At 35.8% G+C, this 26,304-nt stretch overlaps 1 protein-coding gene and 1 pseudogene across 7 annotated transcripts in view; one reads left to right on the top strand and one right to left on the bottom strand.

The window, feature by feature from the left end:
- Positions 1 to 26,304, top strand: part of ROCK2 (Rho associated coiled-coil containing protein kinase 2) — a 162,522-nt gene that overhangs the window by 98,763 nt on the left and 37,455 nt on the right. For all 7 annotated transcript variants that reach the window (XM_009183682.3, XM_003908284.4, XM_021924576.2 and 4 more), the window contains exons 5-12: positions 6,069 to 6,329; positions 14,788 to 14,932; positions 17,738 to 17,876; positions 20,008 to 20,099; positions 20,833 to 20,992; positions 23,999 to 24,059; positions 24,559 to 24,570; positions 25,854 to 25,933. In XM_009183682.3, coding sequence (XP_009181946.2) covers positions 6,069 to 6,329; positions 14,788 to 14,932; positions 17,738 to 17,876; positions 20,008 to 20,099; positions 20,833 to 20,992; positions 23,999 to 24,059; positions 24,559 to 24,570; positions 25,854 to 25,933 — 950 coding nt within the window. The remainder of the gene's footprint in view (positions 1 to 6,068; positions 6,330 to 14,787; positions 14,933 to 17,737; positions 17,877 to 20,007; positions 20,100 to 20,832; positions 20,993 to 23,998; positions 24,060 to 24,558; positions 24,571 to 25,853; positions 25,934 to 26,304) is intronic.
- On the bottom strand, positions 7,935 to 8,035 carry LOC116270382 (annotated as a pseudogene).

Here is a 26,304-nt window from a genome sequence, read left to right as displayed (position 1 = left end):
TTAGTAAGCAAATGAAATATGCTAATCTTTTATAGTGCATTGAAAAAGATTTCAAAGTATAAAATTTAAAGTAAATGCTATTTGCAATAATGTGATTTTTTAAAGTGGGATACTGAATTTGATTTACTAATTGGTTAAGTAGTTTTGCATCTATGTGCATAATGAGATTTGATCTTTAATTTAATTATTTAAACATGGGCTCTTGCTTTTCTTATTACAGTAAGACCATTGTGATAGACATACTAGGAGAGCATACTACTTTTTTCTGTGCTTTGGTATGGTTTATATAAAATATAAACTATTCATTTCATAAGGCTTGAATGAACTTACTTGCAAAACTTTCAAGAAAAAAAATTCTCTTTTTTTTTTTTTTTCTAGAGGCAGGGTCTCACTCTGTTGCCCAGGCTGTATTTAGTACAGTGGCAAGGTCATGGCTCACTGAACCCTCAAATTCCTAGGCACAAACAATCCTCTCAACTCAGTTTCCCAAGTAGCTGGTACTGCAAGCATGTACCACCGTGCCCTGGCTCATTTTTGGTAAAGACCGGGGTCTCACTATGTTGCCTAGGCTGCTCTCGAACTCCTGGCCTCAAGCATTCCTCCCATCTCTGCTTACCAAAGCACTGGGATTATAGACATGAGCCACTGCACCCAGCCTAATGATACATTTTTCCATTTTAAAAATGTATTACGATAACTTTATCCCAAAGTTGAAAAAAAAAGTATATTGAATCCCCATGTACAGTTCACCCAATTTCAACAATTACCAACCATGGCCAATCTCATTTCAGTTATGCCAGGAATTGCAAACATTTTTTGGTAAAGGGCCAGATGGTAAATATTTAGGCTTTGCAACCTAAGAGGCAGAGTTGAAGATACTGTGTAAGTATATAATGAGAAAACAAATTTCTACGCTGTTTTTATTGATGAAATTTAAGAGATAATAATACAGTTTTAAAAATACAGGTCTACTAATGACAAGAGTGAAATTCTTTTCTGGATGTTTGCTCAACAGGAGTCCACAATTAGTGTTTCCTATCATCAAAATTAAGTACAAATACTCATCTGTTAATGCTGGTGTGTAAAAATATTTTACATATTCATCTTTGAAAATGTCCTTTCACACAGCTAGGTATTGCCACGTACTATTATTATCCACTAACATGATTGTTTCTTAAAGTTTTAGGTTTATAGAAAAATTGAGCGGACAGTATAGAGTTCCTGTCTATCCCCAATACAGTTTTCCCTGTTATTACAAATGTATGAATGAACCACTATTGATACATTAAACTAAAGTCTTTATTTAGATTTTTAAAATTTTTACCTAATGTTCTTTGTCTGTTTCAGGATCCCATCCAGAATACCACATTACCTGTAGTTATCGTGTCTTCCTAGGCTCTTCTTGACTGTGACAGTTTCTCATACTTTCCTTGTTTTTGATGATGTCGACAGTTTTGAGGAGTACACGAATTATGCTGTAGGATGTGGATGCTCCTCTGTAGGAATTTGATGTTTTTCTTACTAATTAGACTAGGGTTATGGGTTTTTGGGAGAAAGACTGCAGAGTTAAAGTGCCATTTTCATGCTGTCATATCAGGAGTACATACATTATTTATGACTGTTAATGTTGACCTCAAGCATATATTTATCACTTGGAGAAGGCATTTTCAGAAAATTTAAAAATTCTTCTTTTGATTGTTACAGGTTAATCATTTCTAATTGAAGGTTAGGTGGAAGAAGCTCCTTGATTGGAAAGTTTAAATAGGTTTCAAAATACGGATATTTCCCTTGCGCTTACATTTCGACCAAAAATGCTGCTTCAAAATGAGGAAATTAACATTGATACATTACATTAATATTCAGATCCCAATCAGGTTTTCACCAGTTTCCCAGTAATGTCTTTTATAGCAGGAGGATCCAGTTTCAAACCACATCACATTTATTTTCTTACAGTTTTGAACATTTCCTCAATCTTCCCTTGACTTATCATCCTTTTTAGCTGTAATACCCCCACGAGGCTGCCCGTTTGCCTGGACGTCCTTTGGACCCTGTTTTTGTTACCAACCACAGGTTCCCAGGCTGCCAGGCACTAGAAAATGAAATGAGGCAAGAAAGTGTCCCAGACAAGGCTTTATTCATAGCTGATGCTGGAGCACCAGGGAGACAGCACTGGAGCGAGAGTTCTCCAGCTGACTCTTTTTGGATACGTCTTTTTGTTGTTTTAAGAACCATGATGACATAAATAAGCATGAGATATTTGAATGTCATTACATATGCGGGGTGGAGCACAAGGTGTGTAGGTGCAGTGAGAAATCATGGTAGTACACACATGGCATGATAACAAAATGGTGAATAAGCTCCTCCCTGGGTGGGGAGTTTAGTATTATAAAGAGACAAGGGGTAGAGATTAGCCATTCTTCTGGTCTTATGCGCATATGGGCGATAGGATTAACTACCTTGAGTAAGATTTAAGGTGGGACTCTGTGTATTTTAGTTTCTTCAAGATCATACTTCAGTGAGTATGGCAACTTGATAAGATTTAGAGTGGGATTCTGCTTATCTTAGTTTCCTCACGTTCCAGCCATCAGCTGGAAGGAAGGTCAAGGCAGAGGTAGAGTCCCATCCCTACTCTGTCTCACTTGGGCTTTCGTATCCCATGGCACCCATCCTCACACGTGAATAGTCCTCCTTCCCTTCCTCAGCTCTGCTACCCTCTGTGTGGCTTGACTTCTGACTCCTTTTATAGTTTGTTTTGATGAATAGTAATTCATGATTTTAATGCAGTAGAAGTTTAATCAAACTTTTATGGTTAATGGCCTTTTGTGTTCATTAAAATTTGTCCCTACCTTGAGATCATGAAGATATTCTGCTATGTTACCTTTCTGACTTTTGTTTTTTCCCTGTTAGTCTGTCCTATCATAGTCCATTAGGGCTGCTGTAACAAAATACCATAAACCAGGTAGCTTATAAACAGCAGAAATTTATTTCCCAAAGTTCTGGATGCTGGGAAGTCCAAGATCAAGGTGCTGGCAGATTTGTTGTCTGGTGAGAATCCCCGTTGTCATATATGGCACCTTGTCCCTGTGTCCTCACATGGTAGAAGGGGGTGAATGAGCTCCTTTGGGCCTATTTTACAAGGGCACTAAACCCATTTATGAGGGCTGACTTCATGTTATGCTAACAAGGTGACTCAAGTACTCATATCTCACTTTGTTGCACAGACTGGATTACAGTGGTGCAGTTGTAACTCACTGTAAACCTCAAAATCCTGGGCTGAAGCGATCCTCCCACCTCAGCCTCCCAAGTAGCTAGAACTACAGGTGTACCACCATTCCTGGCTAATTTTTAAAATTTGTGTAGAGACATAGTCTTACTTTGATGCCCAGGCTGGTCTCGAATTCCTGGCCTCAAGTCAGCCTCCCTCTTAGGCCTCCTCAAGTGTTGGGATTACCAGCGTGAGCCACTGTGCCTGGCTAGTATTGTCTTGATTATTGTAATTTTGTAGTAAGTTTTGAAATTGGGAAATGTAAGTCCTCCTGCTTTGTTCTAGTTCCAGATTGTTTTGGCTTTTCTGAGTCATTTGCATTTCCAAATACATTTTAGAACCTGCTTGTTGGTTTTTGGAAAAGACCCACTGGGATTGAGGTGGAGATTGCATTGAATATAATGATCAATTTGGGGAGAGTTGCCATTTTGATAATATTGATTCTTCCAATCCATGTACATGAGGTGGTCTCATCATTTATTTTCATATTTCCTTTAATCATTTAAACACATTATACACTGATACACACACACACACACACACACACACACACACACACTTTCTTAATTTGGTAACCAGCCTTCTCATGCTTTCCTATTTCTTCCTTCTCTTCATCCTGATGCCTTCCATTTTAAAATTATGTCTGACATAATCCTCTTACTTGGATTTATTCTCCCCCCCTCCCCCAATCAGAGTCTCACTTTGTTGCCCAGGCTGGAGTGCGGTGGCACAATCTCAGCTCACTGCAACCTCTGCCTCCCGGGTTCCAGCTGTTCTCCCACCTCAGCCTCCCGATTAGCTGGGATGACGGCTTGCACCACCATGCCTGGCTCATTTTTGTAATTTTAGTAGAGATGGGGGTTTTGCCATGTTGGCCAGGCTGATCTCGAACTCCTGACCTCAGGTGATCTGCCCGCCTTGGCCTCCCAAAGTGCTGGGATTATGGGCATGAGCCACTGCTGTGCCCAGCTATTATTCATTTTGTCAAACTATATTCTTGAATAATTTTTTTGAAAATGGTCTGTCAATTATAAAATTTCATTTTGTCATCTCCTTTGTTTTCTTGTCTGCCATATTCTAGAATCAAAATTATTTTCCCTCAAAACTCTGAAGATATAGCTGTGTTGCCTTTTGTATTCAGTATGTTGGCTGAGAGGTTTGTTGCCAATATGATTTTATGTTTTTGTATATATGGCATTTTTGGGAAACAGGACTTTTCTCTTGAATTTTTGAAAATTTAGCCCTAGCTGTATAAAGTCTCAGTTTCATTTAGAGGTTTTCTTGATCTTAGATTTTTAACTTTACTCATTTCTAGAAATTTTTGTTTACTATTCCTTTGTTGTTCTAGTCTGTATACTCTCTAGAACTGCTTTTAGGTAGATGTTGGTGCTTTTCTGACATTGCTCGGTGTTTCATCTCTTACTCCTTCGGTGTGTTCGGAGACCGTTCATTTTTTCAATTTTCTAACTGTAATCTGTTCGTCTATCATCAGTCATATAGTGAATTCTTAGACTTCAGGGGTTTTTTTTGGCCTCATATCAGCCTAATATTTAATTGATGTGACATCTGTTACCCTTTTGAGGGTATTGATTTTACATATTTTTTGTTTTCTTTTGAGATGGAGTTTTGTTCTTGTTGCCCAGGTCGGAGTGCAATGGTGTAATCTTGGCTCACTGCAGCCTCCGCCTCCCGGGTTCAAGCAATTCTCCAGCCTCAGCCTCCCAAGTTGCCGGGATTATAGGCGCCTGCCACCACGCCCGGCTAATTTTTTTAGTTTTTAGTAGAGACGGGGTTTCACCATGTTGGCCAGGCTGATCTCGAACTCCTGACCTCAGGTGATCCATTTGCCCCGGCCTCTCAAAGTGCTGGGATTCCAGATGCGAGCTACTGCACCTGGTCGATTTTACATTTTTAAAGCTGTCTTCAGTTTGTCTTATTAAACATTTCCTTGAGTATTATTTTTGTTTCTCAAATTGCTGTTTCTCTATTTCATGATATTGATTTTTCTCAAATATTGATTCTTAGTTTTATCTTTTCCGTTTGTCTGTGGACGACTTGTGTTTGCATTGCTTGTTTCTGGGAGAGGTGTGACATACTGTTTGGTAGAATGTACAGATAGGTTTTCTTCAGACATTGTGGTTTCTCTGTCTTTTTGGGGGCCAGTAGCAACCTGGACTGGTATCTTCTTTCTCTGGTCCCAGTGCTACTGCCGTAGTCTCAGTGCACTGAATGTCTCTTGTTTATCGTGAACAAGGTGATGGGGAAGGGGAGAGAAGAGTTACGGGTCTTCCAAATATGGCTACCAGTGACTCATTGTTTCCATTGATACGGGGCTTATTCCCTCTTCTTGTATCCATTGAATCTAGTATCTCTAGATTTTTTAAAATTGCTTCCATCTCCTCAGCTCTTTTCTGTGTGAGTTATGTGCAGTAGTTTGTTCAGAAAGCTGTTTTCTTAAAACTGTAGTGAATTCTTCTGTCATTCTTTCAGCCTTTAATGTTCCTTGTTCCTGTTTGTTTCTTTTTAAAAATGTTTCTATTTAAATAGTTTCTCTCGTATTGTGTTCTCCATGAGGGGAAATATTCATTTATGCTTGCGTAAGGTACCCATATAAAAATTTTGTCTGATACTGTTTTTCCATTACATATGCCCAAGTCTAAAATAAAAGATCTCATAAATTTTAGTTTTGGTTGTAAAATAGCTTGCCTTTTTCAATAGTAATAATAGTTTTTTAAATTTTTGTTTTGATTATGGTTTTTGGTTTGGGTTTTTAAAAATTTTTCCTTTTCCTTTTGTTTTCCAGCTTTTTTATGCCTTTCAAGATGATAGGTATCTGTACATGGTAATGGAGTACATGCCTGGTGGAGACCTTGTAAACCTTATGAGTAATTATGATGTGCCTGAAAAATGGGCCAAATTTTACACTGCTGAAGTTGTTCTTGCTCTGGATGCAATACACTCTATGGGTTTAATACACAGAGATGTGAAGCCTGACAACATGCTCTTGGATAAACATGGACATCTAAAATTAGCAGATTTTGGCACGTGTATGAAGATGGATGAAGTAAGTAAGCAAATTTTTAAAAACGATAGTGTTTTGAGGGACAGAAATAAATGAAATGCTTTAAATCAGGTCTTCATAGTTCTGAACAAAGATGAATTTAGTTTTCATAACTGTATAGCAACCCAAACAAGATAAAACCAACTTAAAACATTTCCTTAACCAACTTAAAACATTTCCTTTAGTAATCATTTATGTAGCTGTAGAGTACTTATCAAGAGAAATAAAAACTTAGCTAACTTAGTTATCTTCCTCATAGACTGTTGACAAGCATTTGCTACCAATCAAAACTGGTTCATGTGTATAATCTAGGTGAAGGAGGACACAAAATCTAAATTAAGGTAAATGGGTATTTTCACCACCATTGTTATTTCTGCATTTTTTTCTTTAGAAGAGGAGGTAAAAGTAAGTAAAGAAATGTATGTTAGCACTTCCTACTCACTCCCTCTGCATCAACCATGCAGAATAAATATGGGAACATCATCTGTTGTGATACTTTGCCCAATTCATATTATGATCAATAGGTTCAGTGGCATTAACCTTGTAGCTAATTATGATATTGATTTATTTTGATTGTAAAATGTATATATCTTGCCCTTTTCTCTGTAAGTGTGCAGTAAGAAATTCTTGATGGAGAGGGATCAGATTCTGTTTCCTTTGTATTACCCTGTTGGACCTAGGAGTCGACTTATAAATGTTAATATATGTTGACAACAAACTATTTCATCTTTTGTATGTTTTTTATAACTTTCCAGTATGCTTATAAAGCTATCTTATTTCTTGGTTGTTACCTAGTCAAATGTTTATTTTGAGTTAAGGTAATTTTCTCTCTACCTCTTAACTTATTCATGCCACCTGTATGACATTCACTTTCATTGATCATTCTAACTTCATCAGCATTCCAACTTCTAAGCTCATCTCAGATTTTACCTTGGCTTTAAGGTTCCTTCTGATAATCCTGACCTGACTGATCATTCTTTAATGTCATAATGTCCATGATTTACTCACATAGACAGAATTTGTGCTATACTTTATGGGCCATTTTTGTCTGTCTTAATCTACCCAGCTAGAACTTAACATCCCTATATGTTTTTGGTCTTCTTGATAGAGTCTGTTATTATGTTCTGCAACCCTTAATCAATGTTTAATAGGTGGAGTTTTTTTATTGTGCCCAAAGCTCCCTCTTGTGGTATTTGGTATAATATAGTGTGAAATGATTAACAGTGCAGATTATCTTTAATGAAAATGAAGTATGAAATAATTTCCTGATAGAATGCTAAACTTATATCTGCTATACATAATATAACATGTTTTTGTGCTGTACTTCCATGAATGTATTTCGATTTTCATTAAACCAAAAACTTTTGGGGCTGGGGTACAGAGAAATAAATCATATCACATGTTTTTAGGGAGGATAAGGGTGGTTAAGGAGAGAAAGGTGTAGAGAAGGGGAATATGGGGAACAGGATAGAATATGGTACCTACAGAATAATTTGTAAGCATGTAAGCAATTACTTAAATTGTCTCTTTATAAGGCAAAATAAAACATGGCCTAATTTTGTTTACTATTTTTACTTTTATTTATTGTTATTACTTTTAATAAATTTAAAAAATATAGACTACTTCAAGAATTTGCATGTTATGCTTATGCAGGGGCCATCTTATCTGTATCGTTCTAATTTTAGTATATGTGCTGCCGAAGTGAGCACTGTTTACTGTTTTTAAACTTAGGTACAGAGAGTTGAGTTTATGCTCCTTTGTTCATAGTTTGTTGTCATGAGTAGTCAACACAAAGGCCTCATCTTGCTTTTATTTTATATTTTCCTCCATTCAGTTTCTGTCTCATTCTGTCTTTCCTCTCCCTGATAGATAGCTAGTGTATGTTTACCATATGTTTTTGCAGATTATTAGTGTAGTGTCCATGTATGTTCTTAGCTGGTGTAAACGGTATCTTGATGTAGATGTCTTTTTGTTTACTGTTATTACTCAGCATTGTTCTTATATCTCTCCCTGATAAATGTCAGTTAGTTCATTGCTTCTTTCTCCTGCTTAGTATTCCGTAGTATCTGTCAATCAATTTACCTTATTATTCCTTGGATGTTTGATTTCTAGGTCACCTCCAAATCCCTGCTAACAACAATACTGTCTTGAATATCTTTATATATGTCCCATGTATATGCTGACAAGGGATTCTCTAAGTATAAACATAGAAGTGAAACTGCTATATCAGAGGGTACATAAAAAAAGAATTGCCCAGTCTCCAGAATGGCTGTGAATGTTTGTAACTTCTTACTAGTAGTCCATGAGAGATCTTGTCTCCCCATATCCTTGCTAACGCTTATTATTCAGTTCTCTAAGGGCTACCAGTTCCATTGATACATAGTAGTATCTTTAAACAATTACGTTCATCTTACTGAACTAAGCCAAGAAAAAAAATGAGATTTGTAAAAATTACATTAATCTTTTTTGTTGTTGTTATAGACAGGGTCTCCTCTATTGCCCAGACTGGATTGTAGTGGTGTAATCATAGCTCACTGTAGCCTGAAACCCCTGGGCTCAAGTGATCCTCCTGCCTCAGCCTCCCAAAGTGCTGGGATTAAAGATGTGAGGCACTGTGCCTGACCTGTTATGTTAATCTTGTAACTAATGACGACAAACCTCTCTTCATATATTTGTCAGTCATTTCTAATTTGTGAATTACCTGTTTATGTCTTTTAACTCTTTTAAATTGGTTTCTTGTTCATGTACAGGGATTCCTTATATAATCTAGATAGTGATTCCATAGATATTGCTGATATCATCTTCCATTGTATTACCCATCTATGCCTTCCTTTGTTTGAATAGAACTCCTTCATTCTGATGTAGTCAAAGATGTTTTTTAACAAATACTGAACTCAAAAGTGTTGTTTTACCCCAGACCTCCATTCCTCAGGCAATACTAAGGATAATTATACCATGTTTAAGAACAGAAGAGTTTTTTATTAAAAACTATAGTACATTGAATTTATAATTCTCTGTTAGTTTTTAACATGAATAGAGTTATTGCAAGTTTAAGGTTCAACACTTCATGTGCCTTTGTTTGATTATTGTTACTGTACCAAAGCCATTAGAAACGTCCATACTTTTGGCCAGCTGCGGTGGCTCACTCCTGTAATCCTAGCACTTTGGGGGAGGCCAAGGTAGGCAGATTGCTTGAGGCCAGGAGTTCGAGACCAGCCTGGCAAACAAGGTGAACCCCCATTTCTACTAAAAATAGAAAAATTAGCCAGGTGTGATGGTGCATGTCTGTAATCCCAGCTCCTTGGGTGGCTGAGGCATGAGAATTGCTTGAACCCAGGGGGCGGAGGTTGCAGTGAGCCGAGATCGCGCCAGGCCACTGCCCTCCAGACTGGGCAAGAGAGCAAGACCCTGTCTCAAAAAAAAAAAAAAAAGAAATATCCATAGTTTTATTCTCATCCACTTACAGAAAGGAGTGTGACTTAGTTTTATATAGCTTACACACCAAAAATAATTTTTACATTTTTAAAAGTTTGTTTAAAAAAAGAAGAAAAATATGTGACAGAGACCCTGTGTGGCCCACAAAGCCAAAATATTTACAGTCTGGCCCTTTACAGGAAAAATTAGCCAACCCTTTATCTATAATGTAGACATATATGCTCAAATTATTTTTCAGCCATCCTGACTTCCTATAAAATGTTATGCCATGGATAAAAGCAAAAATAAAATACAACTATAAACTTACAAGGACTAAAATAATTTATCACTATCAGAATTAAGAGTAATAGTATCTCATTAAATTATATCATTGATAAATTGTATATTACACAGCTTTCTGGATACAGTTGCCATCATCCTTATTCTCTCAGAAAAAAAACTTACCTAAATGTGAATGAGAGTCACATTGTAAGATATGTATATGTAGATGTGTCTCAGTAATAGTTGAGAGCTACTGCTATGTTGGATGTACTCTTTGCCTGTCATGCATTTTATAGCAACATTTACCACCTTTTAAGACTACATTATATGTTAGTATTTTAAGTTACCTGAAGAGGCTGGGCACAATGGCTCGTGCCTGTAATCCCAGCACTTTAGGAGGCTGAGGTGGGTGGATCACCTGAGGTCAGGAGTTCGAGACCAGCCTCACTAACATGGCGAAACTCTTGTCTCTACTAAAAACACAAAAGTTAGCTGGGCGTGATGGCGCGGGCCTATAGTCCCAGCTACTCAGGAGACTGAGGCGGGAGTATCGCTTGAACCCAGGAGGTGGAGGTTGCAGTCAGCCGAGATCGTGCCACTGCACTCCAGCCTGGGCGACAAAGCGAGACTCCGTCTCAAATAAATAAATAAATAAATAAATAAATAAATAAAAATTACTTGAAATTAGGATATGATTTTTATCCATTAATATTCTAGCATATACCATTTGACTAAATAGAGGCTATATTTTTTTTAAAAACTAACTGGTACCTTTTTTTTAAAGTAATTTTATTTTTAAAAAGGTATGCATTTTCAAAAGGTTTCTCAGATTATTTTAAATGTATCAGATTAAATATGTATTTGCTAAATGTATTTGATGTATTATGGACAAAAAATCATAAATTCAGAGAATTTACTGAAAACACTGAATTTACTGAAAAGAGAAGAATTTCCCACAACAGAAGCTTTCAGTGATTCTGTTAATTAAAAATTCCATTTACAGTTTTTTTTCCACCTTTATAGGAAGCATTTCAGTTGTTTTTAGACCAACTCCAAGATTTCCGATTGACCAGTTTTGTGTTTTCAGTAAGTTATCTCGATTTATGATTTTTTTGACCATGATAACATATCAAATATATTTAGAAAATATGCATTTAATCTGATACATTTAAAATAAAACATTTTGAGAAGCCTTTTGAAAATGCATACTTGATTATCCGGCTCTCCAGCTTAATACCCTTCAGCAGATTTCTGTCATCTACTGAATTAAGTTCAAACTCCTTAGCTTGTCACATGAAATTTCTTCTGATATGATCCTCCTACCTGCTTTTGTACCCTATTCTCTATCATTTGACAGTACTTTATGGCTTAGAAGTCTTGAGTTACATGTAGTTCTTTCTGTACTATGATATATCATGATTCTTGGCCTACATATATGCTGTCTAAAAATCTGCCTGGAAATTTGTTATTCATATTTTGAAACTCAGTCCAAAGTTTGCCATCTTGTGAAAGCTCCTTAGGTTGGCCTCTTTGTCCTTTCCACATGTCCCCCTTTTGGAGCATTTTCTTATTTTTTGACTCTATACAATGTTTAAGACTTGTCTTATATTTTCTCTGTCTCACATCTGGAATCACCTTCTTCTCCAAGAAGCTCTGATTCTTTTTATTAAAAAATGGTATTTATGGCCGGGCGCGGTGGCTCAAGCCTGTAATCCCAGCACTTTGGGAGGCCGAGACGGGCGGATCGCGAGATCAGGAGATCGAGACCATCCCGGCTAACACGGTGAAACCCCGTCTCTACTAAAAAATACAAAAAACTGGCCGGGCGAGGTGGCGGGCACCTGTAGTCCCAGCTATTCGGGAGGCTGAGGCAGGAGAATGGCGTAAACCCGGGAGGCGGAGCTTGCAGTGAGCTGAGATCCGGCCACTGCACTCTAGCCTGGGCGACAGAGCAAGACTCCGTCTCAAAAAAAAAAAAAAAAGAATGGTATTTATAAATCAACAATTGGGTGCTAGATGTGCTCATTGCTTCTGGACTTTTAGGCCCTGCCAGGTGACAGAGTTAGGGGGTATATATTGTATATATTAAATGTACTAAACCATAAACCACATGTACACACGTTTGTATTTAATTTTGTGTATGTCTGTATATATAGCATATTGAAAGTTAGGAGCTCATACTGCTAACTCTGATTCAAGTCCAGCACCACTAGGTTTATTCTAGTGTCTCTCCTTTCTTTTTTGTAATTTCTCTCGTGAACAGTAAAACTCTTGGCTCTCATTATCTGCAATGTATTTACTTACCAGTTCAACCCTAGTATACACATAAAATTATTTCAGGATTGCCAGTCCTTACCCCTGTGACAAAAAGATTTGCTAACCAAAATATATTATTTTTGTATACTTTTGTTTTTAATTAGTCTTACAGTATCCTGTTAAGATGTTATTTTCCAGAGTTAGTTTAGTTTGTTTCTTTCTGCCTTCTCTAATGTGGTTAGGTTATTTATTTATAAAACAGGTTCATTTCTTATTTTTTTGTATTCCATTTAGAGTTCCCCCCACATCCTGATTGGTTTTAATGTTTATTTTATTTTATTTTTTGGACACGAAGTTTCCTCTGGTTTTAGAAGATAGAGCTATACAAAATGTATGCTCAGAGAAGAGTCACTTGCTCCATATTCCGATACCCTGTTCCCATTACTCCCTTCTTTCCATCCTTTGACCACCCACCCACTGTTGGTAAACCAATCTCTTTAGTTTTTTACTTATCCTTCTCACAGTTCATTTAAACAGGGTTAGAGACTTGTTATAAATGTAGATTTCATATTCATATAATTTGAGAGCTTCCACATAACACACTTTTAAAATACTTTTAAATATCATTTTCAAATGTTTGTTTTAAAAACTTCAGTATGCTAGCCAAAAATCATAGTTAGAACATTAATTTTCCAAAAGCAGAGTGTTATTCACATAGTTTAGTATGTGAATATAGTTTACTATTAGTAATTGCTATTACTATATAGAATATAATAGTTTATAACCAAAAAAAATCTTTAGTCCTACCCAAGTATTTATTCTGCAAGTGGTTATTTACACTGATAGGCAGCTTATCCTTCCAGTATTCATTGTGTGGAACTTTATGTTTAGTTGATTTGAATTTCACTGCATTTCTTAAACATGTTTATACTAGGTTGTTCCAGTTTCTGTATGCTCTTTTTTTCTATCTAACCTGTCATACCACCCTGTCTCTTTTAAACCCTAACTTATCCATCCTTTACAGCCTAACTTTATGCCAATTCTTTCTTATCTTGCCCTTTCTTCTCCTTCCTCTGAACCTTTGAATGCTAAGTAATTTTTCGTTTGGTTGCATGTGTGTGTTTGTGTTTGTGTGTGTGTGTGTCTCCAGTGAGTTGGTTTTAGTAGCTAAATCTCATATGTTTTTAAAAACCTGATTTCTGTGGATGTATGTGAAATCAGGAAATTTTGTTTAACCTAATAAGCCTCTGTTAATTTTTTCCCCCAACAGAAGTCTAGACTATAGGACAGTCCATGATAAAAATTAATTGTATACCCTGCCTTTTGAAGTCAGGCACTGTCTTGTTCATCATTTGTCCTTCGTAGTAATCCACACACAGTGTTACTCCCATGGTTTGCTCAATTATTTCCATAAAACTTATTTTTAAATTTCTATTCAAACTAAAATAGCTTTTATTCTCTATTTGCTATGTATGTGGGAAAATAAAGCCATTGAGTTAGTTCTGTCAATTTGAGAATGAATGAAAAGATTTTATCTATAACATGTTTTATATAAAGTTACATGAATTAGGTTTACAAAATGTGTTCAACCTCCTTTTCTCAAGGTAGCCATAATACTCAGTATTAGGTAGTTTGTGTAGCTTCCTTATGAGGAATGTGGGCAACACACTCTTTACTGGGCAGGTCAAGGAAATAAAGGGCACTTAATCTCTCAAATCATTGCAAGTTGGAAAGAGCTAGAGGTAAAGAAACACCATTTAGCACTATACTTCTCTAGTCATTTAATTTTGCAGCATGCAGACACACCCACCCCTATAATGGTTATTGTACTTGTCAAAAAGACATCAGGGAGGGATTATTTTATTACCTATTGAAACTAAACACAGATAAGTGGTTTTTAAAAATCATCTTGCCAAATATATTGATGCCACAGCTACATATTTCTAAATATATAGCCTGGAAGTATAGCTTTCACACTTCTAAGATCTTCTAATTTAAACATTTGATCTATTTCTTTGTTTTTTTTCTTGGTAATATAAGAGCCAATTCTTTATTCAGCCTCCAAACTGGGGCCCTTTGTTATCTTAATTGTTTCAGTTTATTCTGGAAATATGAAAGCTTCCTTTCTCTAATGATTCTTTTTTCTAGGTCAGCGTCCTTAAGACCACATTTTGTACTAACTTTACAACTACTTTATAGTGTAAAAAATAAGAAAAAGAAAAGTTGTTGATTTGCCTGGAATCTCCATTTTACCACCTTTTTCTTCTTTTGTTGAGGAAGCCTCCTGTATTTTAGAGTTCACAGTTTATTCCTATCTCCCATAATTGAGGCATTTTAATGCATTTTCCAATGTATTTATTCTCTGTATCCCAAAGTCATGTCAGCAGAGAAGTTCTGTTGGTAGCAATATGTAATCACTGTATATCTAGTAATAAATGGATTCATTGCATTTATAAGTGTGTGTTTTTACACTGATCTGTTTTTTTCTTTATCTCTCCTGTTTATGCAGACAGGCATGGTACATTGTGATACAGCAGTTGGAACACCTGATTATATATCACCTGAGGTTCTGAAATCACAAGGGGGTGATGGTTACTATGGGCGAGAATGTGATTGGTGGTCTGTAGGTGTTTTCCTTTTTGAGATGCTAGTGGGTAAGTAAATATTTTAACTTTTTTTCAAAACACTTCTTATAATGCTTTATATCAGTCAAGAATTTGAGAATATAAGGAAATTAATTGCCTTTGTCGTAGGGAAGAATTGGATTTCTGGAAACTTTGAATTAGTAGTATCTGATAGGGCAGACTGTTAATTGGAAAATTAATAACAAGCCTGATGCTGGCATGGTGATTAAATGGAATAAGTAGAATGTAAAAAGAATTAAAAATATATCACCAGGAAATATTTCTCCAGTAGACATTTTTGAATTATTAGAATATTAGAGCAAGAAGCAAGTTTACAGCTTCAGTGGGCCTTCATTCTAAGATTTTCCTTCTTTTTTTTTTTTTCTTTTTTTTCTGAGGCAGGGTCTCGCTCTGTTGCCCAGGCTGGAATGCAGTGGCATGAACACAGCTCACTACAACCTTGACCTCCTAGGCTCAAGTGATCATCCCATTTTGCCTCCCGAGTAGCTAGGATTACAGGCACATGCCACTAAACCCACTGATTTTTTTTCATTTTTTGTAGAGAGTGGTCTTATCATGTTGCCCAGGCTAGTTTCAAACTCCTGACCTCAAGTGTTTTCCCACCTCAACCTCCCAAAGTGCTGAGATTTTAGGCATGAACCTCCACGCCTAGCCCTCTAAGATTTTCTTGATCAATCATATTTGTTATAGTGTTTCAATGTAAGACTTAATATTTGTCCCAATAATAGTAAAGTAAAAATCTCTTTAGTTTATGTGATTACATAATTGATTTCGTAAACAACTGTATTCCTTCCATTTACTACTTGCATATATATTTTGTTTGTAATTCTCGTGAAATAAATTATAAATATAATGTTTACCATTTGATTATCAAGATAAATATATTTTATAATAACATTGCAGTTTTAGAAAACTCAGAGACAAATTTAGTTATTTCTTCTTTTTTATGACCAAATCAAAACTTGAAAGGCTGAAGTATTTCAAAACTTTCTTTACATCATAGATTTCATTCCTAAGGTTTCCCATTTCTAAGTACTCGGGTCATAAAAATATTAATACCTTTGGGCTAAGGAAGCCAGCGACGTGGCATGGGGATGAGGGTTGAAAATGTAGTTAAATCCACTTTCCAAGGCAAGTATGTCAAGGCTAGTAACATAATATGGAATTAATTAGAGTTAAAATATACTTTTTAGAATTAGAGAATATGTTTTCTAAAAGGTGAGCCTAAAAGAAATGGTAGTGTAAAGCCTGTATGATAAAAGACTATGGTTATTGCTAAAAAATCAGAAATTTTTGATAAATTGCAAGTTTAAATAATTACTGTTGAACTTTTTTGTGGCATAAATTGCTTTCTCTAGATGACTGTCTTGTATGTAGCATTGATCTTGTTATGCTTCGTTTCATGTCATAGTATGACCTACTCTATTTTGGGCCTTTCAAAGTGAGTCTCTTTGTACACATTATATGGTCCTATGTAGCTGTCTATTCTCCCACCTCTGGCCTAGGTTGCGTCTTGTAATCTTTTGAAAATAGAATATATTCTCTAGACACGCTTTCCTAGGGATTTACAAAATAAGGTACTTTAGAGTAAGTAATTTGGCTTATTCGATGAAGAGGCCATTTAAATTCTCACGACTGCGAGGCTGAGTGGTGCTAGCTCAGCTCTTCAGGAGCCTGAGTGAGGCAGGAGGATTACTTGACCCCAGGAGTTCAAGGCCAGCCTGGGCAACATATGAGATACTGTGTCTAAAAATAATAATAAAAGAGTAGAATTAAAATAAATACAAAATTTTTAACATAAAGTTAAAAAATAAAGTAAAAGTTAAAAAATAAATTAAAAAAATAAAAAATAAAATATTGAATTCAAAGCTGCCCTCTACCTTTCTTTGAACACAAACAAAAAATAACTACCTGAAGACATTTTTTGAAGTTTTGGATTGGCTGATTTAGGAAAGTCAGGTTTTCATTAAAGTTCCTTGTAGTGTAGGTGTACTCGCAGAGCCTGTAACACTTGTGGCTTTAGCTCAGTACTGGCCAGAATGGTGCCTTCAACATTTTCTATCTTTATACTTGCTTCAGTGCATCTATCACAGTCATTAGTAAGAACACTGCATGGGGAGACCATTTCTGCCCTCTTTCAACTCTAGCTACATGTCACTTTAAGCTAGTCACAGTCTGTCTCTTTGGGCCTGACTTCCTCTTATGTAAAATAATAGAGCTGGTTTAACTCTTAGAGCAGCCCTGTCTGGCCTATCATGATGTAAATGATTTAAATCTGTGCTGTCCAGTGTGGTAACCATTGGTTACATCATGACTTAAAATGTGGCTAGTATAACTAGGGAATTGTGTTTTTCATTTTATGTAATTCATTTTAACTTTAAATTGCCACCTGTAGCTAGTGGCAACTGTGGTGTATAGCGTAGCTCTACAGAGTGATTTCAAAATGCTGATCCAGCCCAAGCATTAAAGGACTCTGACTGATCTGACCCCATACAGGAAATCTTTCTCTTGCACTATTCAGTAAAACATTTCCTTTCTTACGTTAAAAAAAAAATCTCAACACATTCTGGAGTTATCATTGATTTTATTTTGCTTTTAAGGAATGAGGGGTCATTGGTGGTGTTACAATTTAAATACATTCTTTGTTTTAGAATATAACAATATGTCTGTTGTTTTGACTGGGACTCTGTGCCCATAGAATATTTGTTCTTCACTGCATGTGACAAATTTCAACTTAACATACTTAAATATTAGGTGAAAAGTGTTTCCTTTGCATTCTCTGTTACACTCAGTATCTTCTTTCTTGAAATTTAGGGGATACTCCATTTTATGCGGATTCACTTGTAGGAACATATAGCAAAATTATGGATCATAAGAATTCACTGTGTTTCCCTGAAGATGCAGAAATTTCCAAACATGCAAAGAATCTCATCTGTGCTTTCTTAACAGATAGGTAATGTACATTGAATTTGTTTGTAGAGAAGCCCTTTTATGTTAAATTTGTAGAAATAAAAGCACACCTAGCTTATTAACATATGAAATCAGTCTGCCTCTCATTACCCAAGTAGCATCTAATTCTGGGTTAGCCTTTTCCTTCTGCTAAGCTTGGTGTTGGGCTACCTCCTTGTTATGTGTGTACAGCCCAGTTGTAATCAAACTCTAACCTTAACCCTCATGTCTAAAAAGGAAAAAATAGAACTTGGTAAAACAATGGATTTGAAAGAAATAAAACTTTTGTATTGTTCACATTTTATCCTCCAAGCTGGTTAATCCGTATTACTCTTATATAACTTTTGAGAGTATTTTGTGTAGATAAATACTCAGCAGGTTATAATCTTAAAAACTATTTGTGTTAGACTTGTGAGTGCTTCCTTCCCAACCCTTTTTAATTTACATTTGAATATGAGCAAGACTATCCTGGAAATTCTATACTTTTAAAAACAAAATAGATGAACAAAGGTGAGAAAACCTGCCCCAAAAAGAGAAGCTAGAAAACTCTTTGATTTGTCTTCCTTGTTCACTCCATTCCATTTTTTTCTAATGTCCCATTTTATATTTGTGATGGGAGTCATCCCATCAAAGGACCAACATATAGAAGAGGGTGCTCACACCCTTGTTCAAACTTACACATCAGCTTTGTGATCTTGGGGAAATTATTTTTACTTTTTTGGGAAATAATTTTACTCATCCATAAAACAGTGGGCTCAAATTACATAACTAAGGGCATTTCTAGCTCTAATATGCTAAGATTCCTCGGCACATCTTGTTTATTAATTTGTTACAAGCATTACTGCAGTGACTATCCTCACACATTCATCTCTGTATACTTTTTATAGGATAAAATCTTAAAGGTGGAATTCTGGGATACACATTTTAAAATTAAGTGATGTTACAAAATTGATCCCCAGATGAGTTACATCAATATGTATTTCCATTAACAAAATTGTTTTCCTCTCGTCAAACTGAACATTATAAAATGTTTTTTCTTTTTTTCATCAAAGAGGATAATTATTTTTCTTTGTCAATCATTTGTAGAATAAAACTTTAATACCTGTTAATTACATGGTTGATGAGCAGTCGGTGCTCATAAACTCAAAGTAAAATGGAAATGACAATTTATATATTAAGACCTGGAGATGAGGAGATGTTATCTTTGAAAAGAAGGAGAGATGCCTCTTTCTAGAGGATAGGGTGGAAGAAGAACACAGCCTGTATGTTTGATGTGGGCACTGAGCAGGATTGGTAGGGATGGTCATAATTTGTGCTGGATGATAAATTGTACAACAGGGTGCACCTGTTTTATGTTTATAAAAGGAGTGTTATGAAATATTTAAATTAGTAGTTATGGGGCAGGGGTGTGCAATCTAAGGAATGATTATAGGTGGAAAACTGATATTTTGAAAATAAGTTAATGCCATAAATATGGCTAGGAGCACTTCCCTTAAGGTCTACAGTTTTCCTATTTATGATAAACATAGCTCCAGGGCCTTGTATAACACAGATGCTATTTCCATACACTCTTCATTGAAGACTCAGAAGTTCAAAGAATGAAATTCTTTGTAACACTTTTCATATATGCAGAATGATAACTTTAATATACATGTAGAGATGTAATTTACCAGAATAAATGTGGATAGCTTCAAACATAATATATGAATTCTTTTTAGGAAAGGGAGAGATTTTGAAAATAATATTTCTATTAGAGAAGTTTTGAATAACTCTTCTCTGCCAGAAGTTAGATCTATGTCTCTGTATATCCTGAAGTTATTGTCATTCAGTCGTGGCACATGCAGGTGAATTTTTTTACTTGATAGTCTTATGTACTTTCGTTTGATGCAAACTATAGACAGAAACATTTTATTTTTCACGACATTTATTATGCATTACAGTTTTTTAAATCTATCTAAAGAGATCACATAATGTAACATGGGATTGCTTATTTTTGAGAAACATTTAAGCTGAAGCTTTTAATACAAACATCTCGAATTTACTTGAGATCTTTATTTTGGTTAAACTATTGACGTAGAGGTAATCTTTTTATTTTACAATTTTTAAATAATACAATCTTTAACTGCATTATTTAGGGAGGTACGACTTGGGAGAAATGGGGTAGAAGAAATCAGACAACATCCTTTCTTTAAGAATGATCAGTGGCATTGGGATAACATAAGAGAAAGTAAGTCAATAAACCTAAATATTTTCATTCCATCACATTCTGAAACTCATAATTTGATTCCTTTTTTGAAATAACAAGCATGTTTGATAACACTTAATGCTAACTCATTTTCAAATTGAGAAATTTCATTTCAAATTTGTTCTGTGGCAGTATTTATAACAATATTCCTCAATATCTTTGCAAACTGTTAGCAGTATTTCTCAACACTTTTATAATAAACATTACACATTCCTTAATTTGCTAAGTTAAGCTTTGTAGATCTCAATAATTTTTAGAATCAAGGGAATATAATCCTTTAATTTAAATGTGTTTGATTTGACAAATCAACAATTATTTATGGAGACCATACTCTGTTAAATATTGTGGTAAGCATAGTATCTTATTTTTACTATGTGTATATGACATTGATTCATTTTAAGGGTAAGAAATATTTCTGTTTTGAGAACGTAGAAAATTGAGATCTCTAAATTCTGTGCAAATTATTGCTGCTTGTAATTTTTAACAACTAGAATAATATGTTGCTTTCCTTGTTTAATGGATTAATCTGTATTTAAAACTGATCTAATATAGCATTAAATTACAAAATTTTAATTCTGTGAATCGACAAAATGGAAAATGCACTGCTATAAATTTATATAGTGTTATTAAATAATAAATAGTATATCATAATAAAATAGGATGGTTTATATATTTTGATTGTGAATGAAATAATTTATTTCTTTTCTTTTAATAGCGGCAGCTCCTGTAGTACCTGAACTCAGCAGTGACATAGACAGCAGCAATTTCGATGACATTGAAGATGACAAAGGAGATGTAGAAACCTTCCCAATTCCTAAAGCTTTTGTTGGAAATCAGCTGCCTTTCATAGGATTTACCTACTATAGAGAAAATTTGTATGTAGTTTATTATTTATTAATATTTACTGTTTTTAGAATCTCGCTATAAGATGATGTCTTATTTTGAGACTGAATTACAGAAGATAAAGTGCTAATTTGTTTTTTCCAAAAGAACTATCATCAGAAGAATTCTTAATTTTATTTTATTATTTCTGAATGTTTTATGTTATTCTTTTATAAGTTATTGCAAGACACCATTTTACATTCTTTTGGGGATATAGAGTAAAAGCAGATACCTATTTTTGAAGAAGCTTGTCATCTCATGAAGGATATAAGAGAATTATATAGTCATAAAGAAGGGTAAAATGTGACAGTTGCCTTAAGAAAGATGCTAAGAGAATCTGGGATGGTTCAGAAGAAAAACAGAAATCATCTCTTTTGGTTGGGAGTAGGGAGAAGTCAGGTCAGATCTCTGGGAAGAGGCAGCATTTTAGCCAAGTCTAACAAGAAGAAGTTTTGAGTGGCTGAAATATGGGGAGATTAGGGGACAGTTGTAAGGTGTTGAATAGTGGAAGCAAATGTTGGGAATGTGAGCACACATTGGGAACAGAGCACTCACATTGAGTCCGGTAGCACTCAAACATAGAGCAGGTGCTACTATATCATGACTGTTTAGAGGACTCGATGAGACTACGTGGTTTTCTTGCCTGTAATCTCTGCATCTAGCAGAGAGTCTGACACAAGATCATTCAATAAATATTGGTTAACTGGAGTGAGTATTGGATGTAAGATTAGAAAATATGTTGAGGCTGGGTGTGGTGATTCACACATGTAATCCTAGCACTTTGGGAGGCTGAGGTGGGAGGATAGTTGAGCCCAGGAGTTCTAGACCAGCCTAGGCAACAAAGTGGAACCCTGTCTTTAAAAAAGAAATAAAAACACTTGGGTACGGTGGCTCATGCCTGTAATCCCAGCACTTTGGAAGCTGAGGCAGGCAGATCACATGAGGTCAGGAGTTTGAGACCAGCCTGACCAACATGGAGAAACCCTGTCTCTACTAAAAAATACAAACTTAGCTGGGCATGGTGGCACATGCCTGTAATCTCAGCTACTCTGGAGGTTGAGGCAGGAGAATCGCTTGAACCCAGGAGGTGGAGGTTGTGGTTGAGCTGAGATTGTGCCATTGCACACCAGCCTCGGCAACAAGAGTGAAACTCCATCTCAACAAAAGAAAAGAGAAAGCCAGACATGGTGATTTGTGCCTATAATCCCAGATACTTGGAGGCTGAGTTGAGAGGATCACTTGAGCCCAGGAGTTCAAGGTTGGAATGAGCTGTTCCAGCCTGGGCGACAGAGTGAGACCATGTCTTTAAAAAAAAAAAAAAGGCCGGGCGTGGTGGCTCAAGCCTGTAATCCCAGCACTTTGGGAGGCCAGTGGGATCAGGTCAGGAGCAGAGACCATCTGGCTAAGCTTGTTGACCCTGTCCTCTACCTAAATAAAAAATTAGCCAGACACTTAGGTGGTGCATGCCACCAGTCTAATAGCTATAGGAGGCTGAGGCAGGAGAATAAGACCTGGGAGAAGTGAGGCACTACAGTGAGCAGTGCGCCATTGCCTCCAGCCTGGGTGACAGGCAGAATAAGATCTCAAAAAAAAAGAGAATAGGAGTTTTGGGGGAAGAATAATGTGGGCCGTTGTTGTGTGCTCTGCTAAAGAGACTTTTAGCCTTCTGGCATTGGGAGGCTCCCTGAATATTTAGAAACATATTTTGACCGACATGGTATAATCATTGTTGTAGTACAACTAATGATCAAGGCCATGTATTTGTTACTTAGGACAGAAGGGACCTGGAATTATGGCATGGCACCATGCAAAACCAAAGGGAAAAATCCAGGCAAAACAGACAGTTGGTCACCCTAAAAACTATTGTCATGCTGACCAAAATGAGGGTATCAGTGCCAGGAAAAACACAAGCATGGTGTAGGCAGTAGGGAAGAACCCAGTTGAGAGAAATTGATAGTAAAATAAGAAGTGATGATTTATATATTTAAGACCTGGAGATAAAGACATGTTATCCTTAAAAAGGAGAGAGGTCTTTTTCGAGAAGGTGGTGTAGAAGAATTAAATAGTTATAGAAACTGTAACTATTACAGGCGGCTCATGCCTGTAATCCCAGCACTTTGGGAGGCTGAGGTGAGCGGATCACTTGAGGCCAGGAGTTCAAGACCAGCCTGGGCAATACAGCAAGACTCTTTCTCCGCAAAAAATTTAAAAATTAGCCAGGTGTAGTGGCATGCGCCTGTACTCCTAGCTACTTGGGATGCTGACGCAGGAGGATTACTTGAGCCTAGGAGTTCGAGGCTGCAGGGGGCTATTATTGTACCACTGTATTCCAGCCTGGGTGACAGATTGAAACAAGAAAGAAAAGTGAGATAGTAAGATGAAGAGGTGGGAAGTATAGTTTCATTTAGTGAGTCTGGTGCAAACAAAATTAAAGACTAGTTATCCCATAAGAGGGAAAGGCAAGAAAAGTTTAGCGTTTGATTGATTGATTGAGTGAGTGAGATGGAGTCTCACTTCGTCACCCAGGCTGGAGTGCAGTAGTGCGATCTTGGCTTATTGCAACCTCCACCTCCCAGGTTCCAGTGATTATCATGCCGCAGCCTCCCGAGTAGCTGGTACTACAGCTGTCCGCCACCATGCGTGGCTAATTTTTGTATTTTTTTTTTATTTTTTTATTTTTTATTTTTAGTAGAGATAAAGTTTCACCATGTTTGTCACACTGGTCTCGAACTCCTGACCTCAGATGATCTGCCCGCCTTGACCTCCCAAAGTGTTGGGATTACAGGTGTGAGCCACAACGCCTGGCCCTAGTATTTTAAATTATTGGAAATGATACAGATGTCTTGAGGGAAAAATATGGCTTCATTTATAAGTAATGTGTTGAAGTGAAAAGAGAGAAATCTGTGTTTGACATTTAAGTCTGAGAATAACTTGAATAAAATAGCACATGGATTAAGATGAAATGTAAAATAATTTATTTTCTCCCCCCTTCCATATAGATTATTAAGTGACTCTCCATCTTGTAGAGAAAATGATTCAATACAATCAAGGAAAAATGAAGTATGTATAAATTTTTACTCCTGTAGTTATTTTAGTTGCATGTTTAAATATTTTAGTAATACCCATGTTTTTAAAAAGCTAATTTGATGCTTCTTTTAAAATCATGAGATGGCATTCCTTGTGTAATACAGTTTAACATAGCATTGCAATGATTGATTTATGCGAATAGTGTCATTATTCAAGACATGGTGGCTAGTACAAAGATGACTTTTACATGGCTTTAGTCTTAGTTGATTGCCAAAAGTGATAGAATAAGTTTGTAAACAACTATAATAACATTTAGAAAATTGACTTCTATAATCTATAAATGAATGCAAAGCTAAATCATACATGTATATACACATACACATAAATGATGATGCTAAACATTTTTTCTTCAAACTTATGAAAACTAAAGCATTAGGTTGGATAATTTTGTTATGGTTTGTGTTTTAGGAATTTTACAGAATATAACCAGCATTTTAATATTCTAATGTGTTTTCTGTTTTGTTTTAAATAGGAAAGTCAAGAGGTATGTTGATGTTGTCAGATATATTGAAAAACTGAGAAAAACTCATCACTCTCGCAATGTTTAAATATAGTCATATCCTACCTAGCATTTTGGAGTACTACATTACCCAAGAGAGAAGTTCACAACCTTTTTTCTACCAAGTATCTCTTTTATTATTGTTCTGTGGATCTGTTTAAAATATATATTATGTAATTTTGTTTTTGTTTATCAAGGGCATATAACTGGCAGCAAGAATTTCTGAATAGCATGTAATAACTGGTATGCTCAAATTATTGTAATGTAGTAGTAGCCAAAAGCAATTAAACTTGACTAGTTCGTTAGCCTGTATATTTTCATTAAGGGAAAATAGAATTTTGCTTAAGATAGATGCAGTGTTTAAAACCATGGAGAACCTGATCACTAGAAGGAATATTGGAAAGAACATCGCCATGGGAGTCTAATAGAACTACATTGATTTTTGGCACTGCCACTTATTAGCTATGCTATCTTGGCCTGGTTATTTACCTTTTTTGAATTTCATTTTCTTTATCAGATAGATACAATGCTACCATCTTTGTAGGATTGTTGTTAATATTAACAAGACAATATTTGTAAAGTATGTGATATTTTACCAAAGGCACCACAGGAGCTCAAAATGTTAAATCCTTTAAAAAGTAAATAATGTTCCAGAAATGGATTATTTAATAGTTTCGGTAATTTTAGCTTGTTTAAAGACTTACATGGCTAGGAAACACTGCTGAGGAGATGGCTTGTAATTAATTAGCTATCATTTATTCGAAAGTTATTGATTACTCCACAGTAATATTACCAGCATTACGTAGGAAGATATAAAAGAAGAGCTTATATTCTTATTTTCCACAGTAATATATTTTTGAGCATATTCAGTTGAATACTCTATTTGTTTTAGATGTGTTCATTTTTATCTCACTAGCACAAATAATGACAATATTTTCAAGCAAATAATTCATAGAAAAGCAGCAGAAGATATCAGAGGTGGTATTCTTTATAATGAATTTGAAACTTTCTGTCATAGAACAATTCTGCCAAAGTTAGAGCTTCTTATGCATGGTTACCTAAGTGTGTTCATACATACATGTGTAAAGCAAGAGATGGGAAATTTTTTCCTTTATCATATATAAGTCACCTTAAGAAGATACAAATACTGTACCATTATATAGGACATTATGTTTAGTGGAAGACAAAATAAGTTTATCATTTTCTTTAAGCCTCCCATCTTTAAATATGACCAAAATACGTAATTACAGTTTCTTGTTTTTTGACAGATTCAGAAAAAACTGTATACATTAGAAGAACATCTTAGCAGTGAGATACAAGCCAAAGAGGAACTGGAACAGAAGTGCAAGTACGTTTTGTAGATAATTATTACTTTATAAAATTTAAGTTTAAACATTTACTGAAAAAAGGAGAGCAGCCAAGGTGGGTGGATCACAAGGTCAGTTCAAGACCAGCCTGGCCAAGATGGTGAAATCCCGTCTCTACTAAAAATACAAAAATTAGCTGGGCGTGGTGGCGGGCCCCTGTAATCCCAGCTACTTGGGAGGCCAAGGCAGAGAATTGCTTGAACCTGGGAGGCAGAGGTTGCAGTGAGCCGAGATCATGCCACTGCACTCCAGCCTGGATGACAAAGCGAGACTCCATCTCAAAAAAAAGAGAAGAAAGAAATGGAGAGCTACGGCCTGGCGCAGTGGCTAATGCCTGTAATCCCAACACTTT

This window comes from Papio anubis, chromosome 14, assembly GCF_008728515.1.
Source record: "Papio anubis isolate 15944 chromosome 14, Panubis1.0, whole genome shotgun sequence".
In the NCBI taxonomy this organism is placed as follows: domain Eukaryota; kingdom Metazoa; phylum Chordata; class Mammalia; order Primates; family Cercopithecidae; genus Papio; species Papio anubis.
This window is presented reverse-complemented; position numbering and strand designations above follow the sequence as displayed.